A 23267-nucleotide genomic window follows, 5' to 3' on the forward strand; every position below is an offset into this window, starting at 1 on the left:
AATTATATTTGTAATTCTCTACATTTGGGAGTCGAATATTTGACCTTAACTCCAGTTAATTGTTTTGACAATTTTACACATGACCTGCATAGTGAGTATTTTATCTTTTACCAAGTAAGATTTTGAATGCAGGAGTTTTGAAGTGAATGAAAGTGCTTGTCACATTGAAGTATTGCTACTTTAACCTATTAAGATCTGAGTAATTCTTCCACCACTGGCTGTCGGTAACATTTCTAGATTTTGGACGTGACATATTACTTTGTATATTTTATTTTGAAGGGTAGAGATAATAACTTGATATCCGTGTCTGTTCTACTTAATTCTTAAAAACTTGACTGACTTTTCTGCAGCAGCCAAGACACGCAATCTCTCTGCAGAGGAAGATGCACAGCAGAAAAAGAGATCTCCAGTGTAACACCGATCCTGTATTTATGGTTGATTAATGATCAAATGACTAGATCCACATACTACAATAGTGTTACTGTGTAATGGTGATATTTTTATAATGCAATATGTTTCTTTATGTACAATATGCATTTTGACCTGGGGCTAATCTTAACTGTTTTACAATGTGTTTTGCTTGGTTTTTGAATTAAGAACATAAAATATTTCAACAAGGCTCTCTAAAGTTAATCATGGACGTTCAAACTTTATAAGACAAAAGAGTAGTTCCCTGACCGGGAATCGAACCCGGGCCGCGGCGGTGAGAGCGCCGAATCCTAACCACTAGACCACCAGGGAAATATGTTGTGCATTGCGACAGCATTGTTCATATACCGTATAAACACTGAACAACCATATGTAAATGGTTTACCATTAGCCAAAAGCCAAGACAACGTTTATCACTGAATGATTACAATAACTTGGAAGTTACATAGCCCTTGGTTAGTGCTGCCATGTTCATTGTCCTCATACTTCCTAATGTACTGGACAGGGAATAATTACGGCAACAGTTAGTGTTATTTTTTGGGGGGATCTTGATTTTAGTTTGCTAATCTAGTTTAGACCTCGCAAGTGTTAGCCTAGTTAGGGTTAGCTTGCAAGCTAGCTGCTGCTTTACTTTGCCTATCCCTATAATGTAGTTACGATGCGACTGCCGCTTATTGTTTTTACGTAGATACTGAAATAAAATAGAAATGAAAATGAAAGTAATTGCATTCATATTGAATAAAGTTATAAGATTGTCACTCTGGAATGCAGGACCTCGTGGCGCAACGGTAGCGCGTCTGACTCCAGATCAGAAGGTTGCGTGTTCAAATCACGTCGGGGTCAAACCATTTTGAATAAAACGACCAAAGATTCAAATATTGTTTTTGTCATTCCAAAAACACCATATTCCACAAGATGAAGATTAATATTATTATTATTATTATTATAATAATAATAATAATAATAATAATATATTGTATTTGTATAGCACACTAAAAACAACGTTTTCTCAAGGTGCTTCACAATGCTATGAAAAAGGTTAAGAGCATAAAAGGTTTAAATATAAAATGAAGCACAGTCAGGGAAGTGCGGTGAGGAACAGGAGGGTCTTCAGGCTTTTCTTGAAGACTGAGAGGGATGCAGATGTCCTTAAATCTTCTGGTAGCTGATTCCACAGGCGAGGGTCGAGGGAGGAGAAAGCACGGTCTCCCATGCTGGCCAGTTTTGTCCGGGGAACAGATAGGAGACTGATGCTGGATGACCTGAGGGTGCATGGTGTTTTTGTGTTTTGTACTAAGCAACTACTGTAGGTAGGTGGGGCCTGTGTGATTTGATCCGGTGGGTTACCGGGAGCCAGTGGAGTGAGTAAAGGATTGGGGTGATGTGTTCTGATTTGCGTGTTTTGGCGAGTATACGGGCGGCACTGTTTTGTACATATGGCAGTCTCTGAGTTGTTTTGTTGCTAGGCCAGCAAGCAGAGAATTGCAGTGGTCAATGCGGTAGGTGACAAAGGCATGGCCAATTTATTCTGAAAGGGGCCAATATCATTGACCTGCAGTAGCATGTGGGTGCTGATCTGAAGCCAGGTGCCTTAATGATTGTTATCTGTTCATTTGAATGCAGTTAAACCTTTCTGTGTCGGTCTGCCACTATGAAATGCCGCCTTGTGAAACCTCGACGTTTACTATCACGCAACCTATGACTTATATGTATTATATGTTATAATAGACAATCAAAAGCATAGGGATGGTAAAAACTCCACGGAACAACAATAAAAGGAAGGAAAGTGTGAAATAATTGTATTGTTATTTTACAGTTGCGTGATAATAAAGGTACATCAAGGTTTCACAAGGCTGCATTTCATAGTGGCAGACAGACACAGATAACAATCATTAAGGCACCTGCTGAGCAGCACCCGCATGCTACTGCAGAGAATGATATTGGCCCCTTTCAGAATAAATTGACCACAACTGCATTTTCTTGTGGAATATGGTGTTTTACAATGACAAAAACAATATTGTTTGTACAGTTATGACAGCAACCCACACCTCCGGCGGAGCTTTCCAGGCATCCCTGTGGAGGCTGGGGACATTGAACCTGAGTGGGTGGTGTTCAAAGCCTCTATTGCTGAAGCTGCGGCAGGGAGCTGTGGTCTCAAGGTGTTAGGTGCCTCAAGGGCGGTAACCCTCGCACCTCCTGGTGGACATCGGTGGTCAGGGAAGCTGTCCGACTGAAGAAGGAGGCCTTCCAGGATATGTTATCCCTGGGTACTCCCTCATGGCTGAGGCAAAGCAGCGGGTGTGGGTGAAGTTCGGAGAAGCCATGGAGAAGGACGTTTGGTCGGCACTAAAGTTGTTCTGGAAAACCATCCGACACCTCAGGAGGGGGAAGCAGGGCTGATGGTTCCCTTTATTAGAAAGGGGGATCAGAGGGTGTGTGCCAATTACAGAGGCATCACACTACTCAGCCTTCCTGGGAAGATGTACTCTAAGGTGCTGGAAAGGAGGGTCCGATCGATTGTCGAACCTCAGATTGAGGAGGAACAATGCGGATTTCGCTCAGCCGGTCTACATCTGCTTTGTGGATTTGGAGAAGGCGTATGACCGGGTTCCCCGGCAGATACTGTGGGAGGTGCTGCGGGAGTATGGGGTGAGGGGGTCTCTTCTCAGGGCCATCCAATCTCTGTACTCCCAAAGTGAGAGCTGTGTCCGGGTCCTCGGTAGCTCGTCCAAAATAAATAATAACAAAACTCTGCTTCTCCATGTTTATTTCTGACTCTGGGGAGAAAGGAGACCCGTCCCAGAAGACCTGAGGGTTCTGGATGCTCATCATTTTGTAGTAGATCAGAAATATATTTTGGGCCTTATGTGATTCTCTTTCTGAGGCACATGCTGTGTGTCGTTGTGGTCGCTGGTGGCGCTGTGGTTGAGAGTTGGATCAATCTACCTCTCAACACAAAGAAGAGACAGGGAGCAGAAGCAATAACAAACAAACCTAGCTGCTCGCTAACGCAATTTAGGGAAACTGAGCACACAAGACAGAGTGTCTCATTAACGGTGGACACACATTGTGTTTTTCTTAAGTAATAATTACCGTGTACTCTAGGATGCATACAGACTACTAAGAACACCTATCGTGTCTTTCACGGAACTAGTATCTAACATCTGCTAATACTAGCCAAACGAGAGCTAACGTTAATCCTTCCTGTTTTTGTCGTTTTCTGTCAAATTATAGGATTGACCAGAAAGGATATCATTTATTAGAGGGTTTTTTTGTTGTACACGGTGACATGAGAGAATAGTGAGACGACGGGGATTAGATCATAACATTTACGGTCCGACTTTAGCAGGAGACTAAGGTATGTGGCTAACCAAACTACGCACAATAACATGATCTGTTACCCGGATGACTGATATTTTCCTGTGTTTTACGAATGGTACAATGATATTGAAGACAGCAACAGGTTTACAACAATCCAGCAGGTCAGTCTACTTTAACCTAACTAATTATAGCTAATCGCCTCCAGGCAGGAGCAGTAGTTAAGTCAGGTGTCAGGACATGGTGGGGATACAATAGCTAGCCATAATACTAACATGTGTATCATTCCGACCAAAGGTTCACAACATCAGCACATTCATCCAGTGGTTACATTCTTCTGCCTCAAACATACGTTGATTAAACACACGGGAAGATGTGGTTTTTGCTAACTAATGTCTTGAGGTAGCAGTATACAGAATAGGCCCCAGCACACGTGAACACGTCCATGACGCTTTTTGTCTCGGCTGCAAGCAGTAATAACACGAGCATTCACTTCACCCTTATCCGAATGCAGTTTGCCTCTTGACTCAGATTTTCTCCTAACAATTAAGTTGCTGTTAAATCTATATATAGCCGGCAGGTCTGACGTCACGTTTAAGTTGACTTATTTCCTTATGCATCACCACACAAAGGCCTCCCTTTGTGAATGTTGTTTTGTCCATACATTGAAGATCCTAAGACGAGGAGACAGCCAGTTTAACTTGAGTGCATTCAGCTTTGTGTGACAGTCTCTAGATCTTTTCCACCACAGGCCCTGGTTCTTCTGAAATCTATTTGCATTACTGTAGAGGATTGCTGAATTTCTCATCTGGAATACAGTTTTTTAAGTGGTATAGATTTGAAATACACCTTACATGATCGTAGTCATAAACTCAACATAATAAACATGAGAATATGATGATTTAAAGATGTGATGATACTTTAGAAATATTGGTTGAGTCCAAGCGATGGCTTAAATACTTTATTTTTAAAGAATAAACCTTACAAATATAATGATTTTTAGTTCTATAGCACTATTAAAAGGCACCTAAACACACCATACAGCTACAGATGAAATAGGAAAACACACTTGAAACAGCAGTTCTCTAAAGGTGAGTTGTGATCTGAACACAGAAAGATTTAATGACAACATGATAAACAAAAAGCGTTTGTATTTTTCAACTACACATCAAAACCACTTCAGTTGTATTTTAGATGACTACATTAGAGGAATTGCTTTGCAGCGAATTGATAAAGTGTCTGCAGGTAAACTGAATACAATACGCTGAGTGTTTTTTGCATGATATGTTGTTTGGTAAAAACCTAGTATTCAGACGGTACTTCTCAGTCTGACAAAGAAACAGATCCACGTTTAAAAAGTGCCTTGCTTGGTTTGTCTCAAAAGAGCCGGTGAGCCAGCTGCACTGTTCCTTTTGTGCATAACTTTGGGATTTGTTTACGCTGTTTGATCCCCTGAATTGGCTTTATTCCAGCCGCTAGTTCAGCTTCAACCTGACCCAAAGCATTCCCACCTGTTGTGGCTCAGTTTTGCACTTGACTAAAATGTGTTTCTCTCTCCTTTTCTTCAGTTCAGCTCAACTGTGGGGGACCAGGGATGGCTCACCTGGGTGTGTTGTCCGCGGGCGCTCCTCTGAGGGTTCTTGTGATGTTCTTTTGCTGCCTAATGGTACCAGTACCAACACATGCCTATATCTATGCTGTAAGTCATCTTTGAACTTTAGCTATAAATAAGATTCCTCACATTCTTCTGGAGGTCATTTCAGATCTTATTCTTTGTTTCTGCAGTATTATAGGAATGTCACCTCCATGTTGTTTGAGGACCTCCCTGCCTTGTTTGGCTCCCCACTTCCTAAGGATGGAATAATGGTGAGAGCAGAGTATTCGAGAAAAGTCGTGCATGCATTAAAGTGCTTCGTTAACGACTTCTTTTTCTTTCTTTGTGTGACAGGGAGTTTTGACGGTGACCCGTCCTCTTAATGGCTGCACAACAATAGACCCTCCGCCTCCATTGCCACCTTTCTATGATGCCAACACTACCAAATTCATCGCCCTTATCCGGCGCTATGACTGCACTTTTGACACCAAGGTTAGTAGATTGACTGACATGGAGTGTGTGTTAGTGTCTGTGAAGCAAACGGGTCTGATGTGAGGAACTGTTTTTCCAGGTCTTGCTCGCTCAGCAAGCAGGATACAGCGCAGTGATCGTCCACAACCTGTACTCTGACACTCTGCTCAACATGAACTACAGCAACGGTAGTTCTCTCTTCTGAAATGTACACACTTTACACCGTCTTTAGTAAAAAGGCCAAAGAGTGATTCTTGTTTTGTCCTTATTCTCCAGAGACTATTGCAGAGGCGATCGACATCCCCTCTGTGTTCACCAGCTACTATGCCTCCCAATTTCTCAGGAGTTATATAATTTCAGAACAAGGGTAAACGGAAACAGAAATACACTAAAGAAAAATACAGCCTCTAGTAGCCATTAGATGTGCACAGTCCAACAGGTACTGACCTTCTCAGTGCGAGGGCTCATGGTAACGCTTGTTTCTGCAGGGCCTATGTGATCCTCAAGCCGGAGTTTGCTTTCCCACTCTCGTACTACCTGATCCCCTTCACTGGAGTTGTTGGCATGATCATTCTTGTGATGTGTGTCGTCTTGGTGAGTATGCGTATGCTGCAATTCCTTTTATGGAGTATTGAAATGTATTCTTCAAATACTCTTATTGATGTCTGTCTTTTCTACTGTGGATATGTCAGTCAGGGTTTGCTCTAAACCGGGTAACAGGTGCTTTTGGAGTGTGCCTTCATACCAAAATGCGGATTTTCTACGTACAATTTTAAAGTGATGTCAGAAAACAATATTTCTGTTCAAAAATATGAAAACCGTGTCAAATAGAGCATCAGGCGGCAGAGACAGCTTTGTTTTAACGCAGAATAAGTAGGGGCTGGATGGCCGGACGGTCTGCCGGTGTGCTTGATCGGTGTCAGTTTGATTCTAAAGCAATCAGTCACCTTGTCTTCTTTTGCTGTTCAGATTATACGATGTGTTCAGTATCGGAAAAAGGTGAGGAAAAATCGTTTGTCCAAGGAACAACTGAAGAGGATCCCAATCCACAAGTTCACTAAAGGTAACATTGAGTCATTTTCACTGTGAGTGTGGTGTGTGGTTTTTAACTGACATGACTGCAATGATCAAAGACTAGCATGAGGATATAAAGTGTTTCTTTGAATCATTTACTGCAGCTTTTAACTTTCGGAACAGCTCATTGAAATATCTCACAATTTAAACTTTTTATATGTGAAACTTTTCTCTTGTTGTTCAGGGGACGACTATGATCTGTGTGCCATCTGCCTGGATGAGTATGAAGAAGGGGACAAACTGCGAGTTTTACCTTGTTCACATGGTACATATTTCCTTATTCTGTATTACTGTATGTCTTTAATGCAGCCTTTAAACCAATACAAGACAACCCCTCCTGTATGCTATATAGTGATATCTTAAATCTAAGACAAGGATGTTTTAATGATCAATATATATCAGGCTTTTATCACTTTGATCATAATTAAACAGTGTGTTGTGCAGCAGTCCTTGTTTCTCACTCCGCTCTTTCTGCCCGGCAGCGTATCACTGCAAGTGCGTGGACCCGTGGCTCACACTGACCAAGAAGACGTGTCCTGTGTGCAAGCAGCGCGTCACTCGCAGCAGCACGGAGCACTCCGAGTCCGAGTCCGAGGAGGAGACTGGAGGTCGCAGGGAGGAGGAAGGAGCAGACGGCGAAGCAGACTCGGAGCGTACTCCTCTGCTGCGACCCTCCAACCCGGGGTCCCCCTCAGGGAGCCCAGGGGCCTATTCAGCAACCACCACCACTGCCCAGTGCCTCGCCTCCCCTGCACACTGCGACTCCCCCATCCTGGTGTACGAGGGCTACCACTCCCCACTGGAGGACACGGATTCGGACAGTGACGAGGCTGTGGAGGACAGCCACCACTCTGATGATGACACCGCCCGGCTCATCGACAGGGATACAGTGGAGGTCTGAGGGTCTGTCCGTTGCCAGGTGTGCTATCACATCGTACTTTAAAATAGTTTGTGGTTAGCTTGATATTTATTCTAACATAATATCCAGTAACCACCGGAGGTCTACCTGTTAGTGTCAAAGCACAGGAAGCGCTTGATGAGTTTTACCAAAACTTGCCAGTGAGCGTCAACCCCCACAAACCTTCACTCCAGGACTCCTGAATTTGTCTGTGGGCCTCCTTTTTTTTTTTAAATGCATGTTTTAATCATAACTTGCGTGACCCTGACCACTAGTGTTGCACATAAATACTGGGCCACTTACATCGACTGCGCTGGCAGAGCCTCTGTTGCTAACAGAACAAATGGTGGATCTCTGAGTGCGTAACGTTAGTGCAGTTTGAGACACTCAATCTAAATCCTAATCGCTTTACATCCGACAGCCCTTTTCTCCTGCTTTTTATCTTTTTCCTAACCAGAATGTGCATGCGGAGGGAAATTGTCCGTCTCCATTTTATCTCTTAATACGCTCGACTCTCTTTTCACATTTTTAAAGCTATATTTCAGTTCTTTGAAATTTCCGCCTAGTTTTTGTGGTGTGCTAAGTTTCCACAAGTCACGCTTTAATAGAATCTTGCAAAGATGTTATACATTTCTGCTGCTTTTACATTGTTATTCTTAAATACTCTGTGGTCAGTTTAAGGAGAATATGTTTAGCTGTGTCTAGTTTGTCAAGTGGAACAAACTCAGGTTTTAGCAACAGATAGGTCAGTCAGTAGAGGAATAACAACAGTAGGTCTTATAATGTTTTAGCTTTCGAATCAACGTAAAATAAGATTCAATGGATGTTTTTCCATTTTTATATACGACTAAATGATACCCTGTTTGATTGTGGGACCCTGGAGGTGTTTTAGGAATAAGAGCATTGCCTTACATTGGCCTTGATGTACATGTGTCCGTTAAATGTTTGGGAAATGAAGGGACTGGATTAAGATTACTCTTTCCCCTCTCGACTCAAAACTGCAATACTTATTTAATACTGCTGGTGAGAAAACCATGATTTTATCCCAACAAGAAAGAGGCCGCCATGCTTTGTGCTAGTAGAACCCCAACTGCTTGATTTGCACCCGAACATTTGGACAATCTCAGATACTTGTCAAACAACGGACGGCTTGTTTCTCTGTTTTTATAAAAGGACCTGGATTAGTTGTGTGCTGTCCAACGATATACAGAACAGTACAAAAAAATGATTAACTGGAATTAAAAATTGTAATGTATGTGTGTGGGCATTTTTAAGCTCTGTATACATTTACCCACACTCCCTTGTTGTCTGGATCTAAAAATGTCCTTGAGGGTTACCATCATCTTTGCTAAAAATCTGTTTAATCTGTTAAAAAAAAAATGTGTTTAATCTCAACTACCGAACAGATCCCCTCGAACACCACAACTATTTCACAACGGGAAACACTACCTGATTCTGAAAGGTGTCAAAGGATTAGTTTTGTTTATTAAATGGGAATCAGAAATCATAACATTCCTTCTTTATATTCTACTGATTAATAGACACTTTGATTGGGACTTTTGGGCAATAGTCTGTATTGTGAAATGATCCGTTTCCTCTCCTATTTGCTTCACGTGAATTTGTACTGTTTTTATGTTTGCGTTATGTCTCGGTGTAAGAGACTGGTAACCCAAACGTCTTTATTTTTTCTTCTAAAATGTTCCTAGTTTATCACACTAGAAAGAAAATAGATGTGCAGTGTCAATTTATATCCTTTTCATGTATAAAGCTGCCAGGTTTGAAAATATGTAGGATGTCTAAACACAGTCTGTGGAAATCTGCATTTAATGTGTGATTTGTGGAAGAATAAATGGTATTGAAACGGGACTGTTGGCGTTGCCTCTTGTGTAAAGAGACTCAGAATTGGTTTAATTACCAAGTAGGGTTACACATGCTTTGGTATATACATATAAGTTGTAAAGAAATAAACAACAAAGCCCTTATAAGGCAAAAAGCTTCCAGATGTGTCCGCTATTAGCATGTGTCTGGCAAACAATAATATAGTTTAATAGAAATGCAGACTGCTAGGTTTGAAGAAAGGGGTGTTCATGTGTCACCATGGTGGTGTCATTATTAAAAAGTGAAGCATGGCTCACAAAGAAATGTTCTGGCAATGTATTTCAGGTCTTTGAACTGATTGGCACGTCACTAATGAGCCCAGAGCGTGGACCCCCTGCTGAAGGGACTCTTTCAGGTTCTTTTACTCTCATAAATATACCCTATGGAACAATGACGGCTCACTAAGGGATCCTGATCACCCTGTTGGTGTTCATTTTCATTAACGTCCGCCTCGGTGCACATTATCCCGCTAATTACACGGCTACATGAATTGGATGAATTTATTGATATGTTATTGACTTAAAGGTCCCCTATTATACTATGTTTAAACAATATATTACAGGTCTGAGATACAAAACATGTCTCTGGAGTGTTTGGCTCGATATACCAAACTGATTATGCGTTGCAGCATCCCATAAACCCCTCTGTTTAAGCCCTGTTCCAAAAGTGCTGATTCTCTGTCTGTAGCTTGAAATGCTAACGAGCTGCTGCTGGCCACGCCCCTCTGAGAGATGATTGGTTTGAAAACACAATGGTGCTCTAGGAGGAGATCCAGCTGATAAAGTGGACGGGTGTCAACTTGGTTGGTTATTGGCCGGTTGCACAACCCAGACTTGATTTTGAATAGATGGATCAGGACAAAAAGAGAGGGAATCTTTTCTCCTGAAACTTTCTGAGGGGACACATAAGTATGTATAAAAGACTGGATTTTGCACAAGTGACCTTTAAACAAGACCAGTCTGTTCCCCTGAGTACAAAGAGCTGGATCTGTGGCGACAGGACTGTTACTTGACATGGCGGCAGCACTGATCGAGGTTTTTCTGTCACGGTCCAAGTCTGTTTGTAATTTCCACAACCATCCTTTTTAAAAGATCTTCAATACGGGTTTTGATATTTCCTAATTAACAACTATATTGATACCATTAGTGGCCAAGATACCGACGTTATTCAAATACTTTTAAATGTGATTGGTTAAAAGGCAGCATTTATTTCTTGTGTTGAAGTAGAGGCGCTGCTGGGCTTCCTTTGCAGATTGACGTGTTGTTATTTCTCCAGGAGAAGTTCCTCAGTGATGTTCCCCCTCAGGAATGTGGTGCTGCTCTCCTGCTCCAAAGCAGTGGGGGTGTTGGGTGCAGGTTCTCCTGAAGTCACCAACAATCTCCTTGGTTTTTCTCTACATTAAGGAAGAGATTGTTATCTTTGCAACACATGGCTAACTGGTTCACGTCCTTCCTGTCATAGGTCTCCTGGTTGTTGCTGATGAGACCCACTACGGTTGTTATCTGCTAACTTGATGAAGTGGTCGGAGCTGTAGGTGTGTCGGAGCTGTAAGGGGCTTAGCACACAACAAATACAAGTCTTGTGGAGCAACTATTCTTGATAGTTATTATAAAATAACCACATTTAGTCCGTTTCCTCTTTTTTCACTTTAAAAGCCCGACAGTTGGCTCCGGCCGTGGCGCGACTGGCTGGGGCACCTGCACCGTACGCCAGGGACCTGGGTTCGATTCCCGGCCCGTGGTCCTTTCAGGATCCCACCCCGACTCTCTCTCCCACTTTCCTGTCACTCTCCACTGTCCTAATCGGTTAAAAGGGAAAAAGCCCCCAAAAAGTATCTTTAAAAAAGGCCAAAAGTGAATGAATTGGGACAGAAACTGCTCATATTACGTAAATGATTTTGTCTTTTCCAGAGCTGATTAGCAGACATGGCCTGAAAGGAGTTTCCTGCCTCTGGGTGTCGATTCATTAAGTCCTACAGTTGATGATGAATTCAACACCATTAATCCTTCCCATAATCTTCATATCTTTTCATTTTTGTATTATTTGATGTGCTCTTAGTCACGTCACCTGCTGCTTTAAATGAAAGACAATTCATGTGTGAGCTAAATTAACCCTTCTGCGCTGTATAGGTTAGCCATTGGCTGGATTATGGCATGTGCGACTATAAATAAGATGGTGTGGTCCATGCAGGCTCAGAAATAAATACACAAGGCATATGTAGATTGTGCTGCGTTAAAAAAGCATTAAAGAAACTGGACTTTTTCCTGAGAAAAGATGCCTGGATCACTGCTGTCGTGCTCATCGGTCCTCACCGTGTCTTTGCTGCTGTTCGTCACTGTATCTTCATTTGTGCTGCTTGATTCCAGAAAGGCTCCAGAAGACAACAGGAAGGTAGCATACACATTTATCTTCCTGATGTACGAAATGTAAATATATTTTCCTTGCATGTCAACAATTTGAAGGAGTATAATTGTCATTTTTTGGAACAAACATTTGAAATTGATCTAATATATCTTAACTTTAATGTGCAAAAATCAAAAGACAGTAAATATTGTTTACATGTTCATAGGGTTTTTTGAAAACTTCTTACCAACCCCACCTTATCTCCAGTCCTTTGAACGCCAATGGTGGACCCGGAGGAGACTTTGCATTCGGATCCAGGGACGGCCTCCCCTTCCCACAACAAGTGGAATCTGCATTTATCATGGAGGACGAAGAACTGAACACTCATGTGTGGCCACAAGCAATACAGGACTACATGAGGCACCAGTTACGGTTCAGAGGGAGGACAAAGAAATGCACCAAAAAAGGATGTACTTAGCAGTTTATTGGATTGGGAAAGTCAATAAGATTGTATAAAAGATCAATCCAATAAAATGTTGTTTGAATACGAACCCTGACTGTGTCTTTTCTTCTATGATGTCCTTCTTTTAAATACAAAATGATCTTTCTGTTACTATCCAACCTCATTGTCTGGTCTGGGATAAAATAAAGAGGGTTCTTTATGCTTAATAAAAAGACTGTAACCGTGCAAACGAATATTAATGTTGGTCTTAATTACTGTTAGTGCTTTAATTGTTATCAACCTAATAATCATGATCATATTTTAGCTAGAGATTTCTTGTTTTACATAAATAATCATTTAAAGTCTAATATAAAGTACATTTACTACTGCAAGTACTGCACTTAAGTACAATTTTGCGGTACTTGACATTTTATGCAACTTTGTTCTTCTACTCTTCTAGAATTAGGAGGTAAATGGTGTACTTTTACTCCACTACATTTATTTAACACCTTTAGTTGCTAGGCAGATTAGGATTAATGATGGTAAATATAATCAGCCCTTGAATCAGACTTTAGTTCACCTGGAGTAAATCCAGCAGCTACCCTGCAGTATACAAAGCCATTCAAACTAGCTGCACCTTTACCAGCTCTGAGAACACTTTAATGATCAATCATTATAAAACATATCAGAGATATTATTCTGAAATGGACCAATCAGACAATGACTACTTTTACTGTCGCTACTTTAAGTACATTTAGATGAGAGTACTTTCTACTTTCACTGGAGGAACATTTAGAATACTTTCACTGTGACAGAGTATTTCTACACTCTGGTACTTCTACTTTACTCAAGAACAAGATCTGAGTACTTCTACTTTACTCAAGTACAAGACCTGAGTACTTCTACTTTTACTCAAGAACAGGATCTGGGTACTTCTACTTTTACTCAAGAACAAGATCTGAGTACTTCTACTTTTACTCAAGAACAAGATCTGAGTACTTCTACTTTTACTCAAGTACAAGATCTGAGTACTTCTACTTTACTCAAGAACAAGATCTGAGTACTTCTACTTTTACTCAAGAACAGGATCTGAGTACTTCTACTTTTACTCAAGTACAAGATCTGAGTACTTCTACTTTACTCAAGAACAAGATCTGAGTACTTCTACTTTTACTCAAGTTCAAGATCTGAGTACTTCTACTTTTACTCAAGAACAAGAACTGAGTACTTCTACTTTTACTCAAGAACAATAATTGAGTACTTCTACTTTTACTCAAGTACAAGATCTGAGTACTTGTACTTTTACTCAAGAACAAGAACTGAGTACTTCTACTTTTACTCAAGAACAATAATTGAGTACTTCTACTTTTACTCAAGTACAAGATCTGAGTACTTCTACTTTACTCAAGAACAAGAACTGAGTACTTCTACTTTTACTCAAGAACAATAATTGAGTACTTCTACTTTTACTCAAGTACAAGATCTGAGTACTTCTACTTTACTCAAGCACAAGATCTGAGTACTTCTACTTTTACTCAAGTACAAGACCTGAATACTTCTACTTTTACTCAAGAACAAGACCTGAGTACTTCTACCTGTGATGAGGAACCACCGGAGGATCTGCATTGTTTGTATTTTATGAATTGGTGTATCCATAGAAACCTCCTTGGGTTTGAACGTGCACGCAGTAAACATATGATTTACTCAGGATAAAAACTCGGGGCAACAGAGGTCTAAATGTAAGACAACGAGCTTGTGACAGGACTTGAAGGATGGGGAATTTAAAGAGCAACATGATATCGATAATAACACGCACGCTTCCCTCCAGTTGGCGGCGGTAGCATCCCCATTTATTGGTTCCCTTCCTCCGGCAGAAGAAGAAGAAAAAAGTGGTGGCTCCGAAGAGGAACACGAACAGCGTCGGTGCAAATCATTAAGGTATTCATGTGCTCGCTTTTAGTGTATTAACAGTGGTTAAACTAACAAAACAGCAACAGTTCTCCGAGTAAGAAAGCTGATGAATGAAAGGCGTGCTGCGGACAATGGTTGAGAACGATGACTTTCAAACTAGCTAATGTAGCATGTTAGCTAACGTTAGCTTACCCACGCTACCACAACAACTTTCCTCTTTGTTTCACCTGAAGCCACGCCTTTATTCCCACACGTGTAACACACTTTTATCTAGTTCTTTCATACTTGGGATATCCAAAGTCTACGTTATCAGTTCTCAGTGAAACACTATTACATAAATGGACGCCAGCTAGTGTTGCAGGCCGGCTCAGTATCCTTGTGGCCTCATCGTATTTCCCATACTTTTCCCCACATTTGAGTTTATTATTTGATTGGGGATAATAAAATGCAGCATAGTTCAAATACAGTTCATGAAACTGGTTTGCTGCACGTAGAGTTTATATCTACTACACACTTTCGACTTGCTAGCTGAATATACATATTTCAATACACTATGCAATTACATATAATACACTTTGGTAATTTACAGTACAATAAGTAAAAATAAGTACAGCTCTGACTTGCTCTTAGACATGCCTCAATTTTGGTTGGGAACATTTTCCATCTGGAATTAATTAGATTTGAGTTGTGTGGCCAGAGTTGAACTTTATGGGGAAATGTATATCTAAGATGTGGTATTTTGATTCACCAGGCTTTTAGTTTTCTTTGGATATGTCTTGATTAATTCTCAAGCGTTTGAATTATTTGAATCACAAAACAGTGGCCAAGTTACAAACAGGTTCCTAGTAAAATACAGCTACTTAACTCACATCGAGGTCAACTGTTATCCTAACGTGTTCCTTTTTCTCTTTTCCTGGAGATGGGAGACAGTGATGATGAGTACGATCGCAGGAGAAGGGACAAATTCAGACGGGAGAGAAGTGACTATGACCGTTCGAGAGAGAGGGATGACAGGCGCAGGGACGACTGGAACGACAGGTAAGAAAGTGATGCGGAAAGTCTCTGACGGAACAACAAAATGCATCTTATTGGTCTTATTGTGGACGAATAATGTCTCCCAAAATCAATAATCCAGAGAGTGGGACCGGGGCAGGGAACGACGAAGCCGCGGAGAGTACCGGGATTATGACAGAGGACGACGAGAGAGATTCACCCCGCCCAGACACGACATGAGTCCTCAGCAGAAACGCATGAGAAGAGACTGGTGAGATTAGCTGCCATCATGAACCAGCTGCTTTTGCAACTGGAAGCTGCTGGTGCTTATGCTCTTTCATCTGTCTATGGCAGGGACGACCATGGTGGAGATCCTTACCGTGGGGGGTACGACCTGGGTTATGGTGGTGGTGGTGGAGGAGGTGGCGGCGGCGGCGGTGGAGGCGGCGGAGGAGGAGGAGGAGGCGGCGGAGGAGGAGGAGGGCCTAGCTATGGGCCACCACAGCATTGGGGCCACCCGGACCTGCACCTCATGCAGCCTCATCACGGCATCCCTATTCAGGCGAGGTGTGAAGGTGTTATGTTATTTTAAATGTGCCCTATTATGCTTTTTGGGTGTGCCTTTTCCTGTAGTGTGTTAAATAGGTTTCTGTGCATGTTAATGGTCTGCAGAGGTTAAAATCCCAAAGATCCCTCCAGAGTTTCTCAAAACTCCATCTCACTGGTCTCTCTCCCTTCAGACTCGGTAACCTCCATGACATGGATCTGGGTCCCCCTCCTCCCATAATGAAGACCTTTAAGGAGTTCCTGTTGTCCCTGGATGACTCGGTGGACGAGACCGAGGCGGTCAAACGCTACAACGAGTACAAGATCGACTTCCGCCGGCAGCAGATGCAGGACTTCTTTTTGGCTCATAAAGATGAAGAGTGGTACGAAATCCGTTGCCTTTACTAATAATGAATATTAATGTAGTCGGCATACTTTCATTGAGCTGGATTGTATAGTCCGTTTAACAGCTCCTTTGTTTGTCGATTTAGGTATAATTGCTTCTCGGTCCTATAGTGGGTGGATCATGGGAAATTACCCTTACAATAGACCACTTTTTAAGACGTCTACGGGGGCCGACAGGTGCAAACGCGCTTCAGCGGCCCATAACATTCCCTTTTCAGGAGAAACACACTGTAGCTTCAGAAACAATAGGAAATATAATAACACCAATGTGCCAAAACGAATGCAAACGACCATAACGCATTATTAAGAACACATTCAGCAAAACGACGAAACATGCGCAGCGTTTACCCGGTTTTCGTTTTTGTTTGGAGCTTCTTGCAGCGGTTTTGCATTTGCGTTGCATTTTGTTCGTTCACGCAGCGCTTTTACTAAACGCTGGGCGTGTTTCTCCGAGTTCCTGTAGAGGTTTCTTCACCTGCATGTGTTTTTTGCACATTAGTGTCTTTCTTCTTATGGAAATGTTTCGGGTGCTTGTAGCGTGTTTGCACCTGTCGGCTCCCGTATGATTCACAAGGACAGTTCCCCCATGCACTAGGACCAGGCTCACTATAGTTTTAATAACGACTCACCCATGAAGTTTATTAAAGAAGAAAATCAACCCAAATGAATCCTTTTGTTAGCACATATTATAATTTAGTGAAGATGGACAGATGAATCCTCAGATATTGATTAAACCTTTGTGTTCAAATGAAATATCACAGAGCTGAGTGAGGTACATTTCTGACTTCATACTCGTTATTTGGTTTGATTTTATTCATTTATTTAGCATTAATTTACCTTTTGCAAGATGTGCACTTGTGTAATGTCTGCTAACGCTTATTGAACTTGTTCCACAGGTATAATGCAAAATGGTTGTGTTTTGCCATAACCCATTTTTCTTCCCCTCCAAGTTGACGACGTTTTTTTTGAAGATGAGAAAAAGTGGAACTCATCAGCGAGCATCGGTTGTTAGTCAGTAAGGGTCCGCACTGCGCACAATGCAGTTGCTCTTAGACACACAGTACCAGGGATCTTAGACAGACAGTCTTGTCCTTCGCGCACCGAGATTTTTTTTTTTTTCCTTTATGCTTTTTCTGCGCTTCTTTCTTTTTATATTCGGATCAAATCCCAAAACCGAATTTGTGTGTATACAGACGCACCATTGGGGTGAAGTGGAGCACATTTTCACAGAAGAGACCCCCCCCCACTCTCTGTATTTATTAGTAAATAAACTGGCAGAAAAAAAAGGTAACTGTAGTCCACTCAATGATCAACATTTTAAATGTGAAATTCTGAATGTCAATGCTTCCTTTTATAACCTCTCTGTTGTGTTTTCTCCTTAGTTTTGGTGGGTTTGTCTCAAACTTTCAAATGATGTTTAGCTTTTGTAATCACAAAGTCTTGCATACACTGAATGACAGCTGTAGACAAAACTGGAACCACATCTTAAATATGGTGGTCTGTTTAGAGTTACAACAAACCATCTGGATTTAAAAATAGAATTGTGTTTAAAATGTGCGTAACATTAGCAAACAAAGTTTTCTAACTTTTACATCCCGTTCATCCCAACCCCCATCATTCCCTCCCAACTCTTTTTGTGGACCCCGACTCTGGACACAGGTTCAGGTCCAAGTATCACCCGGATGAGGCCAGCCAGCTAAAGGCGGAGGCCCAGAGCGCGCTGCACAACCGAGTGAACGTCTTCATGTTCCTGATGGAGAACAGCTGGTTTGATAACGTCTCGCTGGACATTGAACAGACGCCCGCCATCATCAAGGTCCTGGATGCAGGTAAGACTGTAGTGACTGGAGCACCGAAAAAAGACTGTCATTAGTTTTCAGCAGGCTTGGGAAGAAACTGGACCAGGATTACATCATCAGGAGTAACTGTATTCCCTACAGATGCATAAAAAAAGACGTGATAAGATTGCTATTACATTTCTGAAACCTGGGGATTACCAGCAGGATTATAAAACCCTTTAAAAACAGTAAGCTGTTCTCTTCTGTAGGCTACTACTTTAAGTGTGAATCTGTACACCTGCTGCTGAATCTGCTTTATGGTTTTTCTTTTTCTTTGGTTCATTTGTTCTTTTTTTAATTCAGCAGGTGAACCTATGTGTTCATTCATTAGTGTGTGTGAGCTTAACTGTGTCTATTCTAAAACGGAGCACCGTCTTTCTTCTATCAGCTGTGATAAAGATGGAGGGCGGGACGGATCATGACCTGCGTATCTTGGACCTGCCGGCTGAAGAGGAGGAGGAGAGGGAGAAGTCCTCTTCTGCGTCAGGTGGCGGCGAACCTACCAAGAAAGAAGACCTCAAAACATCGGCGGGAGACCGCAAACCTTCCGTAGACAAAGACAAAAATGAGAAGGTAATCTTCTACCTGTTCTGTGACAGCCACCACACAGCAGAGGTTACGAGGGATGGGTATTTTTAACATGTTAACGGTACTGCTGCTCTTAGTGATGGCTCTTGTCAATCCCGTACCTTACGGGTATTTTTAGTGGTTATTTTCGTTATTCTTGGGGAAACGACCAAGCTACTAGATATGCCGTCTAAAAGCTCTGCATTGCTTTGTCTGAATGTGGTGCACTTCTGCCCCATGTTTGGACACATTGGTTGTTTCTGCCCTTACACTAAAACACTTACTGCACTGGTGGCAATGGGTGTATCGTCACGAGCAGAAAACTCAGTTGGTGTACTGAAGTGTGAAAATGCACTTTCAGATAAACCAATGTTGTAAACCTATTGCACATTTAGCAACGGATTAAGTGAGACAAAGGTGCAAGGTAACGTTTATGCAGCTTTAATAAATACGAAATCTATCTTCTCCAGTAGCAAAACTAATAACTTTGGAGCTCATCGATGCCCTGATCTTTAATAATGTAGCCCCAGAGTCTTGGGCTCTCTGTTGATGACCGTAAACTGTGTGCGCTGCAGGAGGAGAACGACTCGGCCAGCACAGAGCGAGCTGCTGCAGCAGAAGGGCCGGATGTGAAAGAGGAGGCAGAGAAAGAAGCAGCCAAAGAAGAAACACACGAACCCAAGAAGGTGAGTGTTGCTTCCTCGACTGAGTTTCATTCACAAGGGACAGAAATGAAACTGACTCTGTTGTCGTTCATCAGCCGAGGAGAAAGAGGAAGCACAGCGGAGACAGCGACGATGAAGGCACCGCCTCTGAAAGCGACTCTGACTCTGATTCAGACTCAAACTCCAACTGCTCCGAGAAACCTGTGAAGAAAGAAGAGGCAGAGGACAAGGATGAGGAAGAGGAGGAGGAGGAGGAGGGTGAAGGTGAGAATTATTTAATTAGTCTGTCTATTAATGCTCCACTTCCGTCCGTGCCTCCGTTTAGTCTTAGTTCTCGGTATTCATTCACACTTATTCTCTCTCCCGGCTGATGATGAAGAGGAGAAACCTGAGAAAAAGGAGAAGGCCGAAGAGGACAACAAGGAGGAAAAGAAACCCAAAGATGACTCTCCGAGGCCGCGGCCGCTCCACAGGACCTGCTCTCTGTTCATGAGAAGCATCGCTCCCTCCATCTCCAAGGCTGAGATCATTGCTGTGAGTTCCTCGGGCAGATGTGGAATCTCTTAACTTATTTTGTACTTTTACTCAATTTTCCTGTTTTTCCTCTTAGCTTTGCCGGCGTTACCCTGGCTTTCTGCGCGTTTGCTTGTCTGACCCCCATCCAGAGCGCAGGTTGGTAAAAGAAAATGAGACTGAATTGAATGTAAATGCACAAATACTTTAGTTAGTTTTATTGTTATTTCTTACTTTAGATGATGTGTGTTGGACTCTTTTTCACTCTTTGTCTGAGGCTACAGGTTATTACCTACAATGGGCTGAATGAACTCTGTGCCGTTGCAGGTTTTTCAGACGTTGCTGGGTGACATTTGACCGCAGCGTCAACATCAAAGAGGTTTGCTGGAACCTGCAGAATATCCGAGTAAGTGTGCCACGCTTCTTATGTATAATATGCAGCATAGTATGCGTTACAGAACTCTCCATAGAGGCACACAAGGGTTTCATTATGCATGTGTTCCCTGTTTTCTGGTTTTTGTTAGTGAATCGGGGCTGCAGCTTTTATATTTTAAGAAATCCTCGTTTAAACGCATCTTTAAGAGGCTGTTTTATTGTTTTTTCTGTAGTGTTTTATCTCCTCAATAAAAGGAGACGTTTAAACTCTGCTTTACCCTCTTACCTTCCTCAGCTGCGGGACTGTGAGCTGGCCCCGGGGGTGAACAGGGACCTGGCCCGTCGGGTGCGTAATGTAAACGGCATCACTCAGCACAAGCAGGTGCTGCGCAACGACATCAAGCTGGCCGCCAAGCTCATCCACTCCCTGGACGAGAAAGGAGACCTGTGGAGCATCAAGTCTCAGGAGGAGAGGCACAGGGAGAGCGCCGAGGTGCAGCACTCTTCCTCTTTTAGAGTTAAACACATCCCTCTCAAATGGTCTCTCGTGGATTATTAATGTCTGTGTGATTCCCATAGTTGGCCGCCCAGAACCCCATCCTGAAGAACATCACAGACTACCTGATCGAGGAGGTGAGCGCGGAGGAGGAGGAGCTCCTGGGCTCCGGCAGTGGGATGGACTCAGAGGAGAGCGCCAAGGAGGGAAACCCCGCAGAGACCACGGTGGAGAGGGACGACAAACTAGCCAAGGTTGGACTATCGCAGTTATTAAATGACATTCAGTCCCTTTCACTGAACTGTATTTGATTCTCTATTTTACTTATGTGCAGTTCAGCAGGGTAACACCTCCTTCTGATTGTTAAGCTTCAATCAAACTGCAGAAGTAAAAAGCTAATGTAAAGCTACAAACTGCATCAGCGCCGCTAAGCTAAAGGTGGCTAATGTTCAGAATATGGACATTAACAGGTTTATGCTCACTCAATTCCAGGTTTAAGACTTATTCCAGCACCACTCTGGATGTCTATCATTCAGAGGGCTGGCTAACTCTGGAAATACAATCCCTGCATTCAGTTTTTGTGCCGTAACTTTGACCTCTACCGTGTCCCAGGTGTTGGATCGCCTGGTCCTGTATCTGCGCGTTGTGCATTCAATCGATTACTACAACACCTGTGAGTACCCCAGTGAGGACGAAATGCCCAATCGCTGCGGCATGATCCACGTACGAGGACCCATCCCTCCCAACCGCATCACACAGGGAGAAGGTCAGTGTGTTTCACCTCTTATGCACACACTTATGTTCCTGTTGGCCTTGAAACAATAATGAGTTTACCTTTTACTGAAGCTCATTATTAGCTGTCTTTCCCGCAGTTTATTAACTACTTACACATTCCACAGTTCAACAGTGGCAGAAGATGATGGAGGAGAAGCTGAGTCCTTTGGTCGCTTCCAAAGAAGTCCTGTCTGAGGAGGAGGCTGGGAAGATGGGACGCAAGGATCCCGAGGAGGAGGTGGAGAAGTTTGTGAACGCCAACACTCAGGAGCTGGGGAAGGACAAGTGGCTCTGCCCACTGAGTGGCAAGAAATTTAAGGTGAGCGTGAAAGACCAAAGCAACCAGGACAACATGTGATGCTGATGGTTTGTTTTTATGCTGCATGTGAAGCTAAGACCTTTTGCATAATTCCTTTTTAAAGGGCCCTGAGTTTGTACGAAAGCACATCCTGAACAAACATGGGGACAAAATTGAAGAAGTGAAAAAGGAAGTGGTGTTCTTCAACAACTTCCTGATGGATGCCAAGAGGCCGTCGCTGCCAGAGATGAAGCTTCCCCCTCTTCCAGGCCCAGGTGGACAAAACCATTTCAACCGCAGCGACTCGGATGCTCTCGATAAAGGATTTTAAATCCTATTTTGTCCACAACTATATTGACTTTTTATCCTCTTGTTGGTTTTGTCCTACAGGCTTGCTTTCTCCCACCATGCCATTTCCTCCTCAAGGTCCTCAGGGTCCGATGGGCTTCGGACAGCCTCGTCCACCACTGATGGGCTATGGTGGTATGTGCTCTTTTTCAAAAGATGATTTTTAAACCTTATTTTCAGTGGTGGAAAGTAACTAACAAAATGTACTACACTTAAATACACATCTCTAGTATTGTTGTCCTGTTAATGCAGTACTTTACTTACACTGTAGTATTATTTCTACCTCTAAATACTTCCATCGCTGCTTACCTTCAACAGGTGGCCCTCCCTACCCCCCCAACCAGTATGGAGGCGGTGGCGGCGGCGGTAGAGGAAACTATGACAACTTCCGAGGACAAGGTGGCTACCTGGGCAAGCCACGCAACCTCAGGTGAGACTTCTGTACGTCTGATCTTTATTTTGCGTTGAGGTGTCTCTCTTTTTTGTCCCCTGCTGTTGGAGTATTTTGAACCTCTCTCCTTTCCATTCTTCTTCTCTCCTGGGAATGTCAGGATGTCCCGCGGTGATCCACGCAACATCATCGAGTACCGCGACCTGGATGCTCCGGATGATATGGACTTCTTTTAGGATGTTCCCGCGCTCCTCTACCAGTCTTCACTCTCGACCAGTGTTCTGTTCTTGTTGCTTTTGTGGTTGATTTAGATTCTCTGTTTTCCCTTTTTTAATATTTTGTTTTGTAATTATTTAGCAACAAGAACAAACTCCTGCTGTAACTGACTTCTAAATAAAGTTGTGATCAAGTATTAATCAAAGGAAACCCTCAATTTGTCACGCTAACGAACATGTTTACTGCAAACTAACCTCTGCATGTAACCCATCCAAGTTCTATTAGGACTACCATCCTAGTATAACAGCTATCATACAGCGCCAGGGTAGCAGTGTGACCACCACAGGTGAACAGGGACCTCTTTAAGCGCCCCTCCAAACTCTTTACGTTGGTCTGTTTGAGAATTGAACCAGCAACCCTCGGGTTCCAAGTCCCTACAGACCGAGCTACTGCTGTCTAATTAATATGTATTAATTATTTATCA

At 42.6% G+C, this 23267-nt stretch overlaps 2 protein-coding genes and 2 non-coding genes across 7 annotated transcripts; 3 read left to right on the top strand and 1 right to left on the bottom strand.

Moving 5' to 3' along the window:
* Positions 1-669: 669 nt before the first annotated feature.
* Positions 670-741, bottom strand: trnae-cuc (transfer RNA glutamic acid (anticodon CUC)). The gene has a single exon. It is a non-coding gene; the product is annotated as a tRNA-Glu (tRNA).
* Positions 742-1200: 459 nt separating this feature from the next.
* trnaw-cca (transfer RNA tryptophan (anticodon CCA)) lies at positions 1201-1272 on the top strand. The gene has a single exon. It is a non-coding gene; the product is annotated as a tRNA-Trp (tRNA).
* Positions 1273-3358: 2086 nt separating this feature from the next.
* Positions 3359-9650, top strand: rnf167 (ring finger protein 167). 2 transcript variants are annotated; one of them, XM_063895383.1, is made up of 10 exons: positions 3359-3787; positions 5316-5446; positions 5533-5613; positions 5696-5833; positions 5913-6000; positions 6089-6179; positions 6301-6406; positions 6782-6875; positions 7071-7151; positions 7369-9650. In XM_063895383.1, exons 2-10 carry the CDS (start codon positions 5342-5344, stop codon positions 7785-7787), a joined length of 1203 nt encoding a protein of 400 aa, XP_063751453.1. In that variant the 5' UTR covers positions 3359-3787; positions 5316-5341; the 3' UTR covers positions 7788-9650. The 2 variants fall into 2 exon arrangements, with proteins under 2 accessions (XP_063751453.1, XP_063751454.1); XM_063895384.1 differs by lacking the exon at positions 3359-3787 and adding an exon at positions 3892-3911.
* A 4636-nt stretch (positions 9651-14286) lies between these two features.
* srrt (serrate RNA effector molecule homolog (Arabidopsis)) lies at positions 14287-23004 on the top strand. 3 transcript variants are annotated; one of them, XM_063895418.1, is made up of 20 exons: positions 14287-14385; positions 15278-15396; positions 15494-15622; positions 15706-15918; positions 16092-16280; positions 17962-18131; positions 18529-18713; positions 19283-19393; positions 19468-19636; positions 19752-19906; positions 19983-20044; positions 20213-20291; positions 20556-20753; positions 20840-21010; positions 21369-21522; positions 21656-21849; positions 21953-22103; positions 22219-22311; positions 22495-22617; positions 22728-23004. In XM_063895418.1, exons 2-19 carry the CDS (start codon positions 15278-15280, stop codon positions 22608-22610), a joined length of 2658 nt encoding a protein of 885 aa, XP_063751488.1. In that variant the 5' UTR covers positions 14287-14385; the 3' UTR covers positions 22611-22617; positions 22728-23004. The 3 variants fall into 3 exon arrangements, with proteins under 3 accessions (XP_063751488.1, XP_063751486.1, XP_063751487.1); XM_063895416.1 differs by having other exon boundaries at positions 22495-22606; XM_063895417.1 differs by having other exon boundaries at positions 19286-19393; positions 22495-22606.
* The last annotated feature ends 263 nt before the right edge of the window (positions 23005-23267 follow it).

This window comes from Eleginops maclovinus, chromosome 11, assembly GCF_036324505.1.
Source record: "Eleginops maclovinus isolate JMC-PN-2008 ecotype Puerto Natales chromosome 11, JC_Emac_rtc_rv5, whole genome shotgun sequence".
NCBI classification, from domain to species: Eukaryota; Metazoa; Chordata; class Actinopteri; order Perciformes; family Eleginopidae; genus Eleginops; species Eleginops maclovinus.

Coding starts and splice junctions, on each gene's coding strand:
- rnf167 (XM_063895383.1), top strand. CDS start 5,342: ATGGCTCACCTGGGTGTGTTGTCCGCGGGCGCTCCTCTGAGGGTTCTT. Junction 5,614..5,695: donor TTCCTAAGGATGGAATAATG/GTGAGAGCAGAG, acceptor TTTGTGTGACAG/GGAGTTTTGACGGTGACCCG. Junction 7,152..7,368: donor AGTTTTACCTTGTTCACATG/GTACATATTTCC, acceptor TCTGCCCGGCAG/CGTATCACTGCAAGTGCGTG.
- srrt (XM_063895416.1), top strand. CDS start 15,278: ATGGGAGACAGTGATGATGAGTACGATCGCAGGAGAAGGGACAAATTC. Junction 19,394..19,467: donor AAACACACGAACCCAAGAAG/GTGAGTGTTGCT, acceptor GTCGTTCATCAG/CCGAGGAGAAAGAGGAAGCA. Junction 22,104..22,218: donor TCCCCCTCTTCCAGGCCCAG/GTGGACAAAACC, acceptor TTTGTCCTACAG/GCTTGCTTTCTCCCACCATG.